The sequence below is a fragment of the Bos taurus genome, chromosome 9 (genome assembly GCF_002263795.3).
Source record: "Bos taurus isolate L1 Dominette 01449 registration number 42190680 breed Hereford chromosome 9, ARS-UCD2.0, whole genome shotgun sequence".
Taxonomy (NCBI): Eukaryota; Metazoa; Chordata; class Mammalia; order Artiodactyla; family Bovidae; genus Bos; species Bos taurus.
The window spans coordinates 61,290,170-61,311,221 of NC_037336.1; the positions used below are offsets into that span (position 1 = coordinate 61,290,170).

Genomic DNA, 21,052 nt, shown 5'->3' on the forward strand with positions numbered 1-21,052 from the left:
AAAAGACAAGAATAGTTGCATAGATATTAATTTTTTCATATTAAGTATCTATTATGCAAATTTTGATAATTATACAACCTTATATTTAAGGAAGAATATTTTATAAATGGTGTTTTTCTTTTCATTTGTAGGTTGCTTCCTCAGAACATTGGCCTTCTCTATGTTGGAGGTTATGAAAGACCCTTTGCACAAATCAAGGTATGATTGTTCACTTTCTAACATTTTTTCCTAGGTACAGTTTGTTCATCCAGAACCCACTAAAATCCTTCAAGTAACTATCACAAAAATTGGGGAATGTGAATTATTAATTTTGTTTGCTTTTACATATCTCTGCTGAAATAGTACTTCGGCTTTTCAGTGAATCAGTTAGTTTAATAATCTTGCCCATAATAAATTTGACCAGTACAATTTGGTGATTAGTTAAGAAGAGTAGGATTTAGAGCTTCATTACCCTATTTTCCAGTAGAATTTTTTTGACAGCTTTATTGAGGTATAATAGACATGTAAGAAAATATACATATTTAAACTGTACAGTTTGACATCCAGTTATACTTACCCTTGTGAAACCATCATCACAATCAAGACAAATAACATATCCATCACCCCTAAAAGTGTCTTTGTGCCCCATTGAATTCCCCCACCTCCTCCCCTTCCTTTTTCTCCTCCAGTTCCCAGGTGACCACTGATCTAATCACTATGGATTAATTTGCACTTGCCAGAATTTTATCTAAATGGAATTATACTGTATTTCTTTCTTTTGCCTTCTTTGATTCAGTTATTATTTTGAGATTCACCCATGTTGTTATACTTCAGTAGTTCATTCCTTTTTATTGCTGAGTAATATTTCATTATATGGTTTTAGCACAATTTCTCTATCCTTTTACATATTGAGGGACATTTGGGTTGTTTCTACTTTTTGGCTGCTATAAATAAAGCTGCTGTGAACATTTGTATACAAGTCTGTGTATGGACATATATTTTCATTTCTCTCAGGTAAATACCTAACACCAAAATGATTGAGTTAAATGGTGAAAGTGGCTCAGTCGTGTCTGACTCTTTGCGATCCCTATACAGTCCATGGAATTCTCTAGGCCAGAATACTGGAGTGGGTAGCCTTTCCCTTCTCCAGGGGATCTTCCCAACCCAGGGATCGAACCCAGGTCTACCCACATTGTGGGCAAATTCTTTACCAGCTGAGCCATAAGGGAAGCCCGAGAGTACTGGAGTGGGTAGCCTATCTGTTTTCCAGCAGCTCTTCCCAACCCAGGAATCGAACTGGGGTCTCCTGCACTGCAGGTGGATTCTTTACCAACTGAACTATGAGGGAAGCCTGAGTTAAATGGTAGCTGTGTGTTTTAACTTTTTAAGAAACTACCAAACTATTTTCCCACCATCAGGATGAGTGCCGTTCCTCCATTTCATCATCAACATTTGATATTGTCAGTCTTGAGTTTAGGCATTCTTGTAGGTATATAGTATTACGTTGTAGTTTTAATTTGCTCTTCTGTAATGACTAATAATATTGAGCATCTTCTCATGTACTATTTGCCATTTATACATCTCTAGTGAGGTGTGTGTTCAAAAACTTGCCATTTTTTGTTTTTGTTTGTTTTCTTAAACTGTTGAGTTTTGAGCATTCTTTGTATCTTCTGAATATAAGTCTTTTATCAGATATGGGATTTCTCTTAACAAGACCTTCAAAGAGCAAAAATTCTTAATATTGATGGAATTCACTTTATTACTCTTTTTTCATGGCTCCTGCTTTTAGTATTGATCTAAGAAACGTTTGCCTGGCCCAGAGGCAGAAGGATTTTTCTTCTGTGTATCATTCTGGAATATTTATAGTTCTGGGTTTTACATTTAGGTTTATTATCTAATTGAAATAATTTTTGTGTGTGATGCAAGGTTCAAGGTAAAGAGGAATATTGGCCTTCCTATACCCCAACCCTTTTTGGCACAAGAATATCCATTTGTTCTAAAACCATTTGTTAAAAAAGACTATCCTTTCCACCACTGCAGTGTCTTTGCATCTCAGTTGAAAATCAGTTCACCATATGTGTGTGTGTGAATCTCTATTTCAGAACTCTTTATTCTGTTCCATTGACCAATGTGTCTATACTGTGCTGTATCAGTCATGTTCAGCTCTTTGCAACCCCATGGACTGTAGCCCACCAGGCTCCTCTGTCCACGGAATTCTCCAGGCCAGAATACTGGAGTGGGTTGCCATGCCCTCCTCCAGGGGATCTTCCCAACCCAGGGATCAAGTCCAGGTCTCCTGCATTGAATGTGGATTCTTTACCATCTGAGCCACCAAGGAAGCCCAAGAACGCTGGAATGGGTAGCCTAACCCTCCTCCAGAGGATCTTCCCAACCCAGGAATCAAACCAGCCTTTCCTGCATTGCAGGCAGATTCTTTACCAGCTGAGGTACAAGGGAAGCCCCATGTGTCTATACTATAGGCCTTCACTAATATCACAGTCTTGATTTTTGTGGCTTTAAAATAAGTCATGAAATCAGGTAGTGTAAATCCTCCAAGTTTGTTCTTTTCAAAGTCCTTTCCCCTTGTGTATATGACATATTTTTATGCTTTGAAAAACAAAGGTTTTTTTCAGAGTATACTGAGCCTGAATAGGACATACAAGATATACAATACTGAGGAGGTTAGTCACATTATTGACATTATTAAATACCTTATTTAGCTACCATAGCATCAGCATTTCTTTAAATACCTTCCTTAGTTTAACTTAAGACACTCAAAAGTCCATGTTAAGGTCTTAAGTTGTGAACCCTCTTGAATGTTTCTGATTCCCTAAGTAATGACAGGAATTCAAGTACTTTGTGTTTTTTTTTTTCCTATTTTTAACATCCCTGGAACACAAGTGGAGTTGCCAAGAGTCTCTTCATAAGCCTCCCTCACTATCCTGTTCACCAAATTCTACAGTAAAACCAGGAATCCTGATAAGTTTCAGCAGAAACATTTCTAAAAGCCCAACTTTTTTTCCTATCCACTGATTTGGAAAATTCTCTTTCCCCTTATTAGAACTGAAATAATGAAAAAGTGAGAGAGATATCTGATACATTTAAGGAAGGGTAGAATTTGTGTGTGTGTATGTCTGTTACATGTTACATGTTATCTCAAAAACAAGTGTATGTATCAGGGTGATTCCTCCATCACTCACCTCATCCATTAACATATCATTTTCTTTATTTCTATCAAGCCCAGTGACAGAGGTCAATCCTTTGTCAACCCTTTATGCCTGGATAATCAACTCAATAGAAAAAAGTCCATTATTTTAGGGCATGTTTTTCCTTTGATGTTTCCATGGGAAAGATTTCTTTCATATGCTATGAAAGGATTTCTTATCCTCATTAATTATTGAGGTTCTTTTATAATTCCTGTGGTTCTTAGGAAAATGCTATATAGATCCTATCTAATTAGAATGCTTACAAGTTAATTGGAAAGCAATTAAAAAAAAAAAAAAAACCCATAGTTTAAATGCTTGAGATTAGGCTAGAAATTTAAGTTTCTTTCTCTCCTCCTTACCTTGCATCTGACTTCTTTTGGTCATGAAGTACCAGTATTTTTCTCTCTTTAAATGTAATGATACTATATTATATGGTATAGATATCATATATAACCTTTAATAAATGGAAATGGCTTTGCTTTTCTTAAGAGAATACTGGTTGGAATTTTTATAAATCAAGATAGGCGTTTGTTCATTTGAATATTTAAGAAAAGGAATTCTCATTTCATTAACATCACAAGACTAAATGTGAGTGGCTTGGTGTTAGAGGTTACATTTGTTAAAGAGAAATTTCACGGTTGTATGTCTAAAAAGGAGCTCCAATTTATAAAGGTCAGAAAGAAAAAGAAAAACACAAAAAGGGTGATAGATACTTGGACAAGCATTAAATGAGTTCAGTAGTTTGCTATAGGGTGACAATAGATGTATGTACTGTTAGTGTGTAATATGAATTGTTACCACCATCTTTCTCTCCCTCCCTCCTTCACACCCTAGATACAGATGTGTGCAAACATGGAACTTCATTATAGTTTCAGACCAGCACATCTATATGCTAGCTTCAGGTTTCATTATTTTTAGAGGAAGTTATTCCAACTTTGCCTTTTGCATCTCCTAACACCTTCTATAAGTCATTGGAAGGTTCTTTTTTCAAAGAAGCTCAGTCCTTAAGTTTTCATGGGAAATTTGTCATCCGAAGAACTTGATTTTAAACACACATGATTATGCTCTTATTTTCCTAAAATATGATAAACTAAATAAAACACTAATCATCTTATAATGAGTTATAATACAGTGTAAGAAAAGAATTGTCTCACATATCCACAGCTACTGTTGAGTGCTATAAATGAAGCACATTTCACTTTCATCCAATACTAACTTCTGTCACCATCATTGAGATTAAGACAGGTTTCTAAATGTACTGGGTTGTGTGTGACTTAGGGTTTTCTTAAGAAAGAAATAGATTTCATTATATCTTTATATTCAGTCTTTGAAATTCAAAAGAAACATTTTGATTAAAGTGAAATTTTACTTAATTCCTCTTCCTATGCTTTCAGGTTGTCACAAACTTTTTGGGGTGGTTATTTCTATATGTCTTTGCGTAATACCTTTGTCTTAGTTCAGTGTGTATATAGTCCTGTTATCCATAGTTTATTTTTATAGACATGGTCAAGTTTAAATTATAGTTTACATTGTACACCTATTATTCAGTGTTGTTTTCTAAAGCATTTTATAGTCTGATAAAAATCTCAGTGCTATTCTCATAGGGTTCTAGTCCTGGAGGCTCCACTTAGCAGCCAGAACACATAAAATAAAGAAAGATTGAAGCCTGTCAGGATCACTTTTAATCAACTTAGTGGTTGTTATATGGAGAGTCTCAAGGCCACAGGGCTGTCCCTCCCCGCCAGGCTTGATATTAGTTGCCTCTTGCAGTTCTGTCAACTCAAGAAGTGTGTGAAGCTGTGAGGCTGAGTCACATACAGTTTCCACTTTGACACGGCAGAACAGCTGAAACATGTCTTCTGTATTTTAACTATGAATTCCATGCAGCAGCCATATGTGAAAAGTAAGGAATATAAACATTATTCTGAAGCAGTTATTTTATAATCAGTACAGCTGAGTTATTCTCTGCCTCATGCCCAGTTCCATCCCTGCTGAGGAACTGGGTGCCATTAGTCACAGTCTCATACTCTAAGCTTTCTGAGCTTCAATTTTTAAAAGTCTCTTTACAGCCCAGGAAATGTATGATTGGTGTTTGTATCCATATGCATATGCAGTAGGTCCAAAAAAACTCCAAAAGAGATGGGGTCTCTCTTAGAGAATACTGAAAAAGCTAAGAAGATTGATTCTGTTTGTTCACTGACTGATGGTGTTTTAAAAAATGTGTGGCTCATTAGATCAGTCAGTTCAGTTCAGTCACTTAGTCGTATCTCTTTGTGACCCCATGGATGGCAGCATGCCAGGCGTCCCTGTCCATCACCAACTCCTAGAACTTGTTCAGACTCAGGTCCATCGAGTCAGTGACGCCATCCAACTATTTCATCCTCTGTCATCCCCTTCTCGTCTTCTGTCGTCCGCTTCTCCTCCTGCCTTCAATCGTTCCCAGCATCAGAGTCTTTTCCAATGAGTCAACTCTTCGCATGAGGTGGCCAAAGTACTGGAGTTTCAGCTTTAGCATCATTCCTTCCAAAGAACACCCAGGACTGATTTTCCTTAGGATTGACTGGTTTGATGTGCAGTCCAAGGGACTCTCAAGAGTCTTCTCTAACACCACAATTCAAAAGCATCAATTCTTCAGTGTTCAGCTTTCTTTATGGTCCAATTCTCACATCCATAACATGACTGCTGGAAAAACCATAGCTTTAACTATGCGGATCTTTGTTGGTAAAGTCAAGCCTCTGCTTTTTAATATGCTGTCTAGGTTTGTCATAGCTTTTCTTCCAAGAAGCAAGTATCTTTAAATTTCATGGCTGCAGTCACCATCTGCAGTGATTTTGGAGCCCAAGACAATAAGATCTGTTACTGTTTCCGTTGTTTCCCCATCTGTTTGCCATGAAGTGATAGGACCGGATGCCATTATCTTCGTTTTTTGAATGTTGAATTTTAAGCCAGCTTTTTCATTCTCCTCTTTCACTTTCATCAAGAGGTTCTTTAGTTCTCTTCACTTTCTGCTATAAGGGTGGTGTCATCTGCATATCTGAGGTTATTTCTCCCGGCAATCTTGATTCTAGCTTGTAATTCATCTAGTCCCGCATTTCGCGTGATGTGCTCTGCATATAATTTAAATAAGCAAGGTGACAGTATACAGCCTTGACGTACTCCTTGCTCAATTTGGAACCAGTCTGTTGTCCCGTTCTAACTGTTGCTTCTTGACTTGCATACAGATTTCTCAGGCAGGTCAGGTGGTCTGGTATTCCCACAGTTTTGTGATCCACAAAATTTTCCACAGTTTTGTGATCCACACAGTCGAAGGCTTTAGCATAGTCAGTGAAGCAGAAGCAGATGTTTTTCTGGAATTCTCTTTCATTTTCTGTGATCCAACGGATGTTGGCAGTTTGATCTCTGGTTCCTCTGCCTTTTCTAAATCCAGCTTGAGCATCTGGAAGTTCACAGTTCACATACTGTTGATGCCTAGCTTGGAGAATTTTAAGCATTACTTTGCTAGTGTGTGAGATGAGTGCAATTGTGCAGTAGTTTGAACATTCTTTAGCATTGCCTTTCTTTGGGATTAGAATGAAAACTGACGTTTTCCAGTCCTGTGACCACTGCTGAGTTTTCCAAATTTGCTGGCATACTGAATGGAACACTTTCATAACATCATCTTTTAGGATTTGAAATAGCTCAACTGGAACTCCATCATCTCCACTAGCTTTGTTAGATCAATGTATTTTACTGAAGGGAATTATTTAATATTGACACTTCTCAATCTCTAAGGTAGCTAAAGTATTACATCAGATAAAGATGCAGGCTGTAGAACTGAGTATTCTGGTTTAGTGGCTTCCATACTTGTCACTGTGAACCTGTAGGACTGTAATTTTCATTGAGTTCCAGTACACATACACGTACATGCATTTATATACACACAATGTAAACCAAAGTTCCAAAAGAAGTGTGATGTAACCACTGTATTCTCCACTGTGTTCTGTTTATTTTTCTGTTGACTTAGTTTTTAAATGTGGGTCTCAGCACACTCAGTTAACTTCTCTCCTTGGAAAATGGGTCACGACTCACCAGCACTGCTGTGAGGTAGGACTTGTCCAGCTAATGCTGCCATCTGCCATGTTGATGCAGTACAGGAGAGTGGAGGAAGCTTACCTGCCCCTGAGTTGATGCTAGCCCTTGGCCTGGCTTTGGAGGGGACATCATGGTTGCTGGGGAGAGGGAGGAAGAGAGCATAGGAAAAGATTATTGAGAGTGGAGGTAAGGTGTTTTATGGAGCCAAGCAAAGCTTCTTTCTGTTTCAAGAGAACCCTAATTCTCAAGAACAAAAAAGAACCTTCCACACCTACTCTGTCTTTCAAATGATTTCATGTATTTTGAAGATAAAGAAATTAAGTTAAGATCCTCCCAGATTAACAAACAGAAAGAAATAGATGAGTGAGAAATTGAGAGAAAGCAGTGGAAGCATATCTAGATTTGTGGATTTGTGTGCCATATTCATTGAATAAGTTTTCTGTAGTACAGTGAGCAGAAAGGTAAATTTTCAGTGTCTCATATTGCAGTAATCAGAGCAGTCATGAATATTTCTTTGTTGAAAGCAGATTCAAAAAGTGAAAGAAGCTTTAAAAAAAAACAAAACACCCCACAAACTGTTGTAAAAGCCAAAAGTCTGTCTGCTTCTGTGCAATAGCTATTAAGTCGCTGACAGCATTTTATCTTGTATACTTGCTACCAGAGTGCTTCAGGACCCTTGCAGGGCTCTCTGTGAGCCCATATTATAACTTTCTGGACGTTTAAAATCATGCATTGTTACCAACAAGTCACATAGAAATTGCACTTAGGGTTCCAAAATGTATTCAATAGCAGTAGTTTTCCTGCCATTTTTACCAAGGCCCTTTGGGCTATGTTATTGCCAGAATTGAGTAACACTTCAGGCCTGTAGTCATACATGTCTTAGTTTCAGTATTCTTACCTTCATGTCCTTAAAAAACTTACCTATAAGAATTTGAATTCCATAGGGCTAGACTGTGTCTTGTGTATGTCTGTATCCTCAACAGTTAACCTAGTGCCTACGATGTAAAAGCACTAAATAAATATTTGTTAACAGTATTATTGAAGAATGCCTAGAAAACCAAGTATTTTTTTTATTATTACTAAGGTAGAGTTGATATGTAACATAATATTAGTTTCAGATATGCAACATAATGATCTGATATTGTATACATGGCAAACAATCATTACAGTCAGTCTACTTAATATACATCACCTTGTGTGTGTATATTTAGTCACTCAGTTGTGTCTGACTCTTTTGTGACCCCATGGACTAGCCTGCCAGCCTCCTCTGTCTGTGGGATTTCTCAGGCAAGAATACTGGAGTGGGTTGCTGTTTCCTTCTCCAGGGGATCTTCATAATCCAGGGATCAAACTCGTATCTCCTGCGTCTCATGCATTGGCAGGTGGATTCTTCACCACTGAGCCACCTGGGAAGCCCTTACTCTTTAGCAACTTTCAAGTAATATACAATATGGTGTAACTTTCCAGTATACAATATGGTATTATTAACTGTGGGCTTCCAGGTGGTGCTAGTGGTAAAAAATCTGCCTGCCAGTGCAGGAGACTTAAGAGAGGTAGGTTCAATCCCTGGGTTGGGAAGATCCCCTGGAGACGGACATGGCAAGCCACTCCGGTATTTTTGCCTAGAGAATCCCATGGACAGAGGAGCTTGGCAGGCTACAGTCCATAGGGTCACAGAGTTGGACACAACTGATGCTACTTAGAATGCATGCATACACATTAACTATAGTCACCATGCTGTGATGGACAGGGAAGCCTGGCATGCTATAGTCCATGGGGTCTCAAAGAGTTGGACACAACTGAGCAGCTGAACTGCCCGACCATGCTGTTAGATTACATCCCCAGAACTTATCTCCCTTATAATTGGAGGTTTGTACCTTTTAAGGCCTTTCATCTATTTTTCCCACCCTCATCCACTGCCTGTGGCAACAACTAATCTCTTCTCTGTATCTATAAACTTGTGTTTTTTTTGGTTGTTGTGTAATTTTTTTGTTTTTTAATTACCAAGTATTTACCATGAAGTTCATCAGAATATTTAAAACTCTGGTTCTAATTGCATATATATTTACTGCCTTAAAACTTTATTTTCTGATCTCTGTTGTATCTTGAGTTGGGATGTCTTTGAGGCAATATAAATTAATTTTCTAATTTAAGATTGTGGTTGTAAATTATTATTAATATAGTAGCTCTATTTGAAATGTAGATTTCATGAATACATTATTCTGAGAACATTTTAAAAATAGTCTTCAAATTATTTTCCAGTTAAGAAAGTTAGCATTTTTCTTAGCTGTAAATTCCAGTTACTTTCAATCTCTCTTGAGTTAGACACTTTATAGAAAAATATTAGAAATCATTTTAGCATATTCTAGTTTTTCTTTTTGAAAACCAGATTTATTATATCAATGTGACTCTTATTGTAAATGTGGTTTAGAGAGAAAAAGACTAAGCTTTTTTTTTTTTTTTTGAATTTTGAAATGTTCTCAGAAGAAAATGGTATCATGTATTTAGGTATTCATAATGCAGCAGACATCCTGTTTTGGTGAAAGGAAATAACAGTGTTTCTTAACCTGTTGGGTTTTTTCCCTACGAATATTTTACTTCTAAAAAGAATTTCAAAGGCGCTGCTGCTGCTGCTTCTGCTAAGTCGCTTCAGTCGTGTCCAACTCTGTGCGACCCCATAGACTGCAGCCACCAGGCTCCCCCGTCCCTGGGATTCTCCAGGCAAGAATACTGGAGTGGGTTGCCATTTCCTTCTCCAATGCATGAAAGTGAAAAGTGAAAGTGAAGTTGCTCAGTCGTGTCCGACTCTTAGTGACCCCATGGACTACAGCCTACCAGGCTCCTCCGTCCATGGGATTGTCCAGGCAAGAGTACTGGAGTGGGATAACCATGTAAATAAAAGATCATATCTAAAGTGACTATTGTTGAGGTCACATTTCTGACAAATGCCATGGTTTCTGATCTAGATTATATGCTAGACTTCTGGAAGTTATATATTTCATTTTCTTCCCACAAAAAGAGAAAAAGAATTTCTCCAGTAAGTAGCCAATTGGGAAGGCATATTTACTTGTCCTCTTGCCTAATAAAGTTTTAGTAACCTTCTCTCCCCCTCTGCCAAGGCAGAGGTAGCAATAAAGACCATTTCAAGAGTTACATGGCCATGATTCAGGCAGTTAGGAACACTCCAGATTGGTGTTCTCTTCCTTGACTCTTCAAGTAACAAACTATGAAGCTTTGAGCCTAGATAATACAAATCCATTAATGTTGCCAATGATTTATAATCAGCACTATTAAAGTTACTACCTCGAGCACCTTCAGGAATTTGAAATTACTGTAGTAAATGCTATTTTGTCAGAAGTAGATATTATAAGGTGTGAGTAGGAGGGTTTTCTTTGTCTTAAACAGGTATTTAAAAATACAGTCAAATAAATCCAAGTATCTCTTTAGTTTTTTCTAAATAGTGAGCTACATATTTGTTTTCTTCACATCTCCAGATTTCATTTGCTTGTTAGAATTATTTGCCAGTAAGTAAAAATGACAAGCTTGTAGTTCAGAAAACTCACAAACTATACTAAATGAAATGTAAGGTTTGGAGAAGCTATTATAAATTTAACATTGCAAATACAAGATACCATTTGGATTCTTTCAACAGTGTCACCAGATCATAACATTAATGCTACAAGGAAATAGCTTCACGAGTCTCATCTGCTGAAGTAATATGTTCTTTCTAGTACTAAAGTACTTTTAATCGTTTTATACTAAGCTTCCAGTCTGATAGTAGTCACAATATCAGAACAATACTGTGATTCTGTTCTGTTGTGTGTTCACGATATAGAACACACATCATATATCTTTAAAAAAAATTAATCAATCTAGAATCTTTGTAGATAGACACATAAAATGACATTTTAGATTATTTGGCTATCCAAAATTTCTTCTCAATAGATTGCAATATTTTAGAATCAGATTTGACTTTCTAGGTTTTAACTAATAAAAGTGGTTGTCTAGTGGAAAATTCATTTTGTGTAAAACATTTTTTTAGCCAAAGAAGGCTGAAACTTTGAAAAATAGTATAGAAGAATATTTAAATTAAATGTACCTCTAATGTATCTTTTTTCTTTTTTTTGCATTTTATCAAATGTTACAACCATGTTTCTCTCTTTGGATATCTAATTTTTTTTTTTTTAAATACTTTGTCAGTATTTGAAAACTTTCTAACACAAAGAAGGAAAACAGAGTAATATATTTGTTTAAAAAGCAAAAGCATAAACAGTTAGTTCAGTTAGTACTATTATCAAGCAAATAAAAATCATAACCAACATTTATTGAGCACCAAGTGTCAGGCACTATTCTAATTAATTCTCAGACAGCCTGTAAAGTATAGGTACTTTTAGCATTTTCAGTTTTATGGATCAGGAAGACATAGAAGACAACAGATAGTTTATATTATATTGTGTCCTATGGAGTATTATTTTAGTGGATGCTATTTAGTAATTACTTTTTATGTTACATTATATATAGTATATTATATTTCTTGAAACCCTTCTGAGTTTTGCTTGTACAGCTGGTGAGATTTATCCTTGTAATTGGTATAATACCAGTTAAGACCCAGATTAGACTAAATGACTTGACCAGAGGAAATAGGATTCTACCACAAGGATCACGATGGAGTTATTGTGGTTTATTTATGAATAAAGAGATAAGAGTATAAAGAGCACAAAGTTACAATCTTACCTCTGCTACCTATTTAGTCATTGTTAAGTGTTTATGCTCATTAATTGTAAACAGTAAAAGCTGAGAGTCTTGTATTGAGAACATTTGTGAATTGCTAAGATATTAAAAGGCTTCTAATTACAATATCTTCTGATCTAGTTGTGGAGTATTTTCCTTTTTGTTCCCAAAGCATCTGTTTTGGAGTTTATTGTGTCATATATTTCTCCTTAGCCATGATTTTTTAAAAAGGCTTTAGAGAGGCTCACCCTCCTTGTTGTTTTTCTTTTGTAGTAAATGCTTTTTATTTTATCTTTATTACTTCTTAATATCCAAGAGATTTGGGTGAAAGTATTATGTGGTTATTAATTTAAAATAGTCTCTAGAAATCTATTTATTTACGAACCAGCTGGGAAGAAATCAGGTATATAAACAAATCACCTGAGCATTTTTTGTGCTTTGATTAGCTCAGAAAGAAAAAGTACCTCCTATGCAAGATTTTTTCCCACCAGGTGTGACAGTTTTGCTAAATAAAGTGAAAAACAGTTTCTCATTTTCTGACTCAAAGTTGAGTATGCTTTGTGAGCATAGCTGGAATTAAAGCATTTTAATGTTTTTCAAGATCAGTGTATCTTGGAGGAATTTTGATGATTCAGGGCTGATTTTAGCCACAGAAGGAACTAGAGCAGAATTGCAGAGAAGGAACAGATGTTTTCTAAGTTTCAGGATGAGTAGGTTGGTTGCATAGCACAAGGGTAATTGGATGATGTCGAAAGCAGTGACAATGAAAATAAGCAGAGAGATGTTCTCAGGGTGGTTATGGTTTAGCAAAAGGATGAATGAAATAAGGCAACATGCATATGATATAGGTCATGAGATGTCACAAAGTGGAGTTTTCTGCAGTGGCATGGGGCCACGCAAGGAAAAGGTAGACATTGTATTAGTGGAGTAAGTTACTACCAGTGATGAATTATTCCATTCTCTTTATCCTATTAAAAGAATTTAGACTCCCATGCCCTCATAGGGCTTCTTATCCATAATGAATAAAATCTTGAGTCTGTTGAGGATTTTCAATAGCCTTTATGATTTACTAAATCAATGCAATTATGGAAAATGGGAGAAAAAAGTGAAGACATGTCTATTCTTTTGAATTCTCCTCATTCTTGGTGGAGTCACAAATGTCCTTAATATATCTGCCTTCTTCAGGGCCAGGCCTCTGCTTCACTCAGTCATGTTGGCAGTTAACTAATGGTCACCTGAGTGACTTGAGTAGAGCCATGTCGCTTTCTTCCTCCAAGCCTCCTGCTCCTTGATAGTTTCTGTTGTAGGCATCTTGACACTCTCTGGTATAAATTCAGTGACCTGTTTTGGACCTTGAGAACCTTGCCTACTAGTTTGCTTTTTTTGTTGTTTGTTTTTAAATCATCACCAAGAGTGGCTTCCTGTTGCCCACTGTAGCAAAGGTAAATTGCACTGGGCTTTCCCATGCTCTTGTCCCCTCATTTCTGCTACCTCCCACATCCCTCTAATGCTGACAGTTCTCTATCCCTTTGACTATACATACTATTCTCTTATCCATTCCGTATCACAGAATTGACCTGCTAATCAAAAAGCAGCATTAATTAGGTATATATATATACAGGTATTTTGGTGAAGACAGGGATATAAAGATTAATATTTTCTCAGTAGCCTATAAAGGAAAATACTCTGAAAAAACAATATATATATATATATAAATATAAACGAATCACTTTGCTGTACACCTGAAACTAGCACAACATTGTAAATCAACCATACTTCAATTAAAAAATACAATAAAACTTAAAAAATATTTTATCTGCCCCCAACTTATTAATAGTCTGGTTGGTGACATGGAAAGGAATCTCTTTGTGAAAAGATATATAATGAAAGGTAGGAAGTGATGTGTTTGCTTGGACTTCGCTATAAATGTCAAAAGTTGAGGAAGAACTGTGTGCTGGGGCAGTTGAAGTGGGATTTATAAAGTGAAGAAGAACTGTGTTCTACCAATTAGGTATATAACAGTGTGTGTGAGAGAGAGAGAGAGACTGAGACTTTGTCTTTCTCTGTTTACTGTTAAGAATAAGAGGATGACAGGTGTTCTAGGGAAGCAGAAGACATAAAACATGGAGTGGAGCTATGAAAGTTTTGCCTTGAGTATAAAAGCAGTTTATTTAAGAAAGTAATCCGAGATAGGGTTGAAGAGGTAAATCAGTGTTAAGAGAATTAAAAAAACAGAAACAAAAAACAGCCACACTAACAGTGAAACTATACAGACCATTTTAAGAAATTTTAATTTGGAACTGGGCTGGGGGACCTAACACTTTTTTAGAGAAAAATGAAAAGTTTAGGTGAGAACCAAACTCACCATCAAGAACAGACATTTTCTTGGTGATTCATTTGAGTATTTCAGATGGCTTCTGTAGGCCCAGATAAAGTCACTAACAATAATGCTCACTGCCATGGACAATGACAGAAGGGTCCTGGATTCCTAAAGTCATAATTGTCAGGTAGTAAAATGTTTTTATATCTTCTTCACATTATTTGAAGTGGAACTACTATAAAAATAGTTCAAATTAATGTTTCTATTTGTTATGTTTTTTCCCGTCATTCTCTTCCTGCTCAAGTGGAACTATTATTTGTGACAGGAAGTGAATGCACTAGAGAACCTTTCTTAATGTGACTAGTTATACTTTTGAATCTGACAGTTCAAGTCACGGAAGATCTTGGTTTTCCATAGTTGTTTTTTCAGTTATTTTCCTCTCCTTTTGTGTGTCTTGAGAAGTTAAGATTAAACCTGAGTCTGTTAGACATAGTTTTCACAGGGGGAACTGTATTCTGGAAAAACACAACAAATTGATTCGTTCAGGTTTGTTCAGCGCAGATTTTTATTGTGAGAAGGAAATCAGTTCATAATACCTTTTTCCCCACAGAAGGTGATAATTACCCTTTGTTGTTGCTTTCACAACTTATTTATTTAGAGAGTTATCTTCAAGATTTTGACTTTTAAAACAGCATCAACACTGTGTTATTGAGTTAAATAATTGTTTACAAAGAATACACAAATAAGTCTAAAAATCTAGCTCCTCTAGTGTACCATTTTCATTAAAATTTCCTTCAGTGTTTCTACACAGTAATCTGGAAGCAGAAACCTGAACTCTAGTGATATACTACCCCGTAGTAGAATTTGCATATTTCTGATTTTATATACATATATATATATTCTTTCTTTTGGAAATAAAAACCTTTGACATTACTTTTAAAGTTAAATGTTTTTGTGAAGATCAGTGATAATATACAAAAACAGCTCTGGCATAAATGGAATGCTAGCATATGCTTGTACTAGGAATAGAAAAAAAATAAGGTATTTTTATGAAGTGCAAAAGAAATCATTTTTATTCAGTGCATATTATATACCCAGGATTATTATACCTCCTAATGTTTATAAAGTCTTACAAAGTAAATACTATTTCTATTTACAGATGAGAAAATCAAGACACAGAGAGGTTAAATAACTTAACCCCTGGTCATGCAACCAGTAAATGATATATTGTAATTGGGATCAGAACTCAGGTTCTCCTGACTCCCTAAGCCCAGTCTCTTTGTTCTTTACAGCACTGTTTTTGTGAAAATATTGCTAATTTAAATTTTCCATTGGAGATGTTGATCATGTATTCCAAGGGAGTCAACTCACACAACTGTGCATTGAATAGAGCAAGCTCCATAGAAATGCAAGACAATGAAGAGTTCAGTTACCCAGTATCTTCATCATTTAATGAAAATTTTCCCATGTAGCTTTTCTAAGCAAGCATTTATGTTAATTTTTTCCCTTTGATCCATTGAAAGTAACTCTACCTCCTTAAAGTGTTCTGTAATTTACATAACTTTGAGTATCATCTTGGGCTATTTGCCTGTGCTTTAATAAAGCGATAGCCTCATTCCTCTTAAACCAGTTGTGCATGCTGCATGCTAAGTCGCTTCAGTCGTGTCTGACTCTTTGTGACGCTATGGACCGTAGCCAGCCACGTTCCTCTGTCCATGGGATTCTCTAGGCAAGAGAGAATACTGGAGTGGGTTGCTATGCCTTCCTCCAGGGGATCTTCCTGACCCAGGGACTGAGCCTGTATCTCTTATGTCTCCTGCATTGGCAGGCAAATTCTTTACCAGTAGTGCCACCTGGGAAGCCCAAGCCATCTTAAACCAATTATTGCTTCAGAAAGTGGCCCAGGATGATTGTGCTTTGGGGTTTGTAATTTGCTGTCAACTATTATTTCTCAGAGTCAAATTCTGACAGTTCCTTTCTTGCTGCCTTTTTTTTTCCTGTCAGTAACTTAAAAAGTGCCAAAATTTCTAGGGAACGTTAGGAACTAAACTTGTTAAATCAGTAACCTTAATTTGCACCCAATTATATACATCCATAAGCTTTGACCAGTGGGGCTAAAGGTGTCTATACACCCTTCTAGAAAAAGTGTGGTACTTTCATTCATTGTTATTGCATTCATATTTTTTTTTAAATAAGGTATTAATTCTGCTGTGTTTGCCTCAAGACAGTACTGCACTTCTGTAACATTTTGTTTGCTAGAACAGCTTACAAACTTACCCTTTTTTTTCTTTTAATTATGTACACTGTTCTCACGATCCTAAATATTTGAACGTAGTTTTGCTTACTGGTTGTATAAGTGTGAATACAGCCAAGAAGTCAGAAAGCATCAGCAGCTCAGCTCGGAAATGACATTCTTTCATCTGCAGTGGTTTCTTTTCTTCAGTGAGCCCGCTGCTGCCTTTCCTCACCGTCTCTTTTCCTCACCGTGCCAGTCGTTGATGTCTCTGTCACCGCTACTCACAGCCACCCCAAGTGATGTAAAACAGGTTTGGAACTTAATAGTACTTTTCCCAAAACACGTGTCTATCTTCAAGTTTCTCAGGCAGAGTGGCTGAACCAGTTCTGCCTTCTTTTCTCCTGTCAGTCAGTGCTGTGCAGGAGTTTTCATGTTTGTGTTGCGGCAGTAGTGCCGCGTGGCTTGTAATCCACACATCTCTTTTAGGCACATCTGCAGATTTAGATGCTTCCCTCATGTCTGCAACGCAAAGCTCATCTCTGCTGCCTGAGTGCTCCTGGTGTATAGCACGGTGTCAGTGTAGTTCAGCTTCACCATGGTCGTTTCAAAGAAAACACACAGGATAGCTTCCACGTAAACTGGAAGCTTTTCTACCAAACTAGAAATATGCTGATGGCAGGCTCCAGGCACTTAAAATGGCACTATATTCTTATTAAGAGGAACCTCTTAGAGGATGGTTTCATCTTAATTAATTTTACAGTTGATAAGGCCCCTTTCTGATTTTCTTTTGGGGGCTTACAACTTAAACATAAGATGCTGGGTTCTCCTGAATATACAATTAATATGTATTCAGAAATGGGTCATCCATAATGCCACAGTTTTATGTGGTCATTTATAGCTGTGGAGTAATAGCCTCCTGGTGACTCTCAAATCTTTACCTCATTTTTCTCTTAAACCACAGTTTTGAATCTTCAGATGCCTTCTGGACAGTTATATTTGACTCTTTCAAATCATCTCAGATTTGCTTATTTTTTGTTATGCATATTTTTTTGATATGAACATTTAATGACTTCCTGCATCACTCAGTCATTAAACTTAAATTTATTAGGTACCCATTATATGCCATGTTCTTGGAGAGACATTGGGATCAGAGCAGTGAATAAGACTGACATGGTCCCTGCTTTGGTGTAGTTTACTGTGTAATGTACCAGACTGCTGACTGAATCAGGTCTTCAGGAGTGATATAATTATAGGGAAGTGATTATAATGATAGGGAAGATAAGGGGTAATTTGGATAGAGGGCAAGGGTTTGTATCTTCTAGTGAGTTGGGAAGACCTCCCTAAAGAAGTCAAATTTAAGCCCAAAATGGAAGGGCGTGAAGGAGTTAGATGAATGGGGGCAAGCTGGTCTCTCAATGGTAATACCAAGAGAAAACTAACAGTAAATTAGTTAATGCACGCAAGACACCTAGAACATTGCCTGGCCCTGAGTGTGGCTGTTGTCTTCACCACCTTTGTCATTGTCATCAGTCATTGATTTATTCAGGTGCTCAAATAAACATTGATTGAGCATATGCCAAGTGCTGGGTATCTTTCAGTACTGTGATGGGATTCAGAAATGAAAAATTGTAAAAGCTGCCTTTTTAGGAACTTAAGGTGTGTATGTGTGCTGTGCTCAGTCAGTCAGTCGTGTCCGACTCTCTGTGATCTTATGGACTTTAGCCCTCCAGCCTCCTCTGTCCATGGGATTTTCCAGACAAGTATACTCAAGTGGGTTGCCATTTCCTCCTCCATGGGTAAGATATGTATACAAATGGCTAAAAAGCAAAGACTGTACGGTGAGAACAGTAAGGGAGGTATGAGCCCATTTCTGGTAAGGAACAGTCCTTTCTTTCTGGGAATGGTATTAATCTATGTCATGTACTTGGCAAATAATCTTATACTGTCTCTAAAATCTTTTATTTTCCTGTATTCTTATTTAACTTTTAGGATTTTGCATATGTAGATCTTTACTTGCCACTGAAACATTCCATGTTTGAATTGAGAAAGTATGTATCCCACCCACTGAAGTAGATGAATAGTAGGTGCTCTGAATGTTAATGAATGATCCTGGAAACATATTAAACTTTTTAGGGTTACTTATACAAAACCCTCATAATTGCTAGAGGCCTTTATAATGATGGTATCACGTGCCTTAGAGGGACTCAATATAAAGAAATAAAGAAATAGATGTCACCTCTTTTAAAAAAATGTTCTCCATATTATTCTTCAGGGGTGCACCATACATTGATAACACCAGTTATCTATTTTAATATTTTGCTGTAGTAAAGAGACATCCCTGACATCATTTTTTGAAAGTGTATTACTGCATGCAGCTAAAAAAAATTAGAGCAAGAGTCAAAATTGGTAATCATTTAAATAGTTTTTATTTGACAGTAGCAAAAGTGGTATATTTCTCTTTTGCTGGTACAAAATAAGAAGCTCAGCAGACGGGAATATATTTCAACAAGATGAAGTTTGCAAAATGTTGCTTATATTTCTCTCTTGAGAGAAAACAGTCATTGTGTAGTAAGTAGCATATTGTAGCTTTTGGTATATAAGATTAGTAAGCATTTTATTGGCTGGAATCTTTTGTCTTTATGTCAATGTAGCACATTTATTAAAAGATAAACTTTTTTTTTTAATTTAAACTTTAAAGCATAAAGCTGTTATTTTTAATAAACAGATATTTCCCCTCACAATTAGATGGAACATTGAGCTGACCATAGCAAACAGTTTCATAGATTGTCTCATCCACAAGGAAGTATATTAATGAATTTTTAAATTAAGGGTAGTCTTCAGAAATTCCCTGGTAATCGGTCTGTGTAGTGGTTTTTAATCTCTTAAAACATAAAGCTTGCATGGGATGAGACATGAATTAATTTCCCAGCTATTGACAAAACTGAATCCAAAACCATCCACATACATATGACAATCACTTCTAGAGAGCAATTAGCTTGCTATAAATACAGGAGATTTCCTGTGAGAAAATTGCTTATGCTATGTAACCAATAGAGAAATCTGAAAGATTAGGAAGAAGATACATCTTATCAAAAAGAATAGAACCCTTCAGTTTTTTAGCTTGTTTTGGCTTTTGTGCTTTTTTTTTTGGCTGAGATTTAATTGTGAGAAATGTGGCAGGCTGGTGTGTGAGACATGTTTATGCCATTTATGGGGTATGGGATTAATTTTCATAATTAGCTTTTAGAAATCTTTATGGAAATTCTTTCATGAATCTGTTAAAATGCACAAGGATGATTTGCCATCCAGTTGAAAAGCAAACCAATCCCTGAACCGTAGGATAGACAAGAACTAGGTGAATCTGGTGGGATTGTCATCCAGTGTATGTACCTTGGTTTCTCATCTATCAGATGGGAATGACAGTGTCTCCTCCTTAGAGTTATTGCCTTATTCTGTGGAATAGTGTGGATAAAGCATCTTGCATCAGGCTTATAAAAGTCATTTTAGAAAATGATGTTTCCTTCTACCCCTGCCTCACTTCATCTCTAAAGCTTGTAGCCAGTCATTATAAATAGGGGCTTTAGTCTTTTATCAACTTTGGGATCCAGATCATTAGGGTCTTCTGAGATACTTTCTTTTGACTTTTTCCTTCATGTGAAGAACTTTAACATGAGAAACTGCATGAGTACATAACTAACACCACAGGTCTGTTTCTTGGAAAGCTGATACACCTCTCCTAAAAACTAGAGCATGTGACTGTGCTTAGGAGTTCCCGTCTGTACTGCAGGGTCTAACTTCAGGAGACATTTTGATTTTGAGCTCAAGGTGTTGTTTCAAAGCCAGTTGTGACTTTAATAATTTATCAATAACCTCATGGAAAAGCCAGCCTTTTCCAATTCAGATTGATAATAGAATAAAAGTAAACCTAATAGTCAAGTATTTGTCTTCCTCTAGTACCATTAATATTTTTATACTATATAGAAGTGTATATATATGTCATGAGGGGGCTTCCCTGGTGGCTCGGCAGTGGAGAAAATGCTTGTGATGGAGGAGACTGTCTTCAATGCAGGAAAAGCAGATTTGATTCCTGGATCAGGAAGATCCTCTGGAGGAGGGAATGGCTACCCACTCCAGTATTCTTGCCTGGGAAATTCCATGGACAGGGGTACTTGGTGAGCTACAGTCCGTGGGGTCACAAAGAGTCAGACGTGATTTAGCAACTCAACCACCACCAGTACCATCGCCACATGTGTATGCTGTATAAAGTATATTCAGTGACACATATATTGAATAAGTCAGGGTGAACTGCATGGGGTTTAGTTTCTTCAGTTTATTTAGTTTTATTTTCTGTTTAACATGGAAGTTAACATAAATAGAATGGAAGAAGAATTCTTCTGTTTATGTAATACATGATCATATTTTCCTTACATAAATTGAGTGCAGAACAACCCCAGAAAATAACAGGAAAGCAGGCAAACAGAATTGCAGTCCCTGATGTCTGTACCAAAT

The 21,052-nt window shown here is 36.6% G+C and overlaps 1 protein-coding gene across 4 annotated transcripts in view; it reads left to right on the forward strand.

Annotated features, from left to right (window-relative positions):
* The window catches only part of RNGTT (RNA guanylyltransferase and 5'-phosphatase), a 233,244-nt gene that overhangs the window by 188,067 nt on the left and 24,125 nt on the right, over positions 1 to 21,052 (forward strand). For all 4 annotated transcript variants that reach the window (NM_001046085.2, XM_005210890.5, XM_059889631.1 and 1 more), the window contains one exon: positions 132 to 198. In NM_001046085.2, the coding sequence (NP_001039550.1) occupies positions 132 to 198 (67 nt within the window). The remainder of the gene's footprint in view (positions 1 to 131; positions 199 to 21,052) is intronic.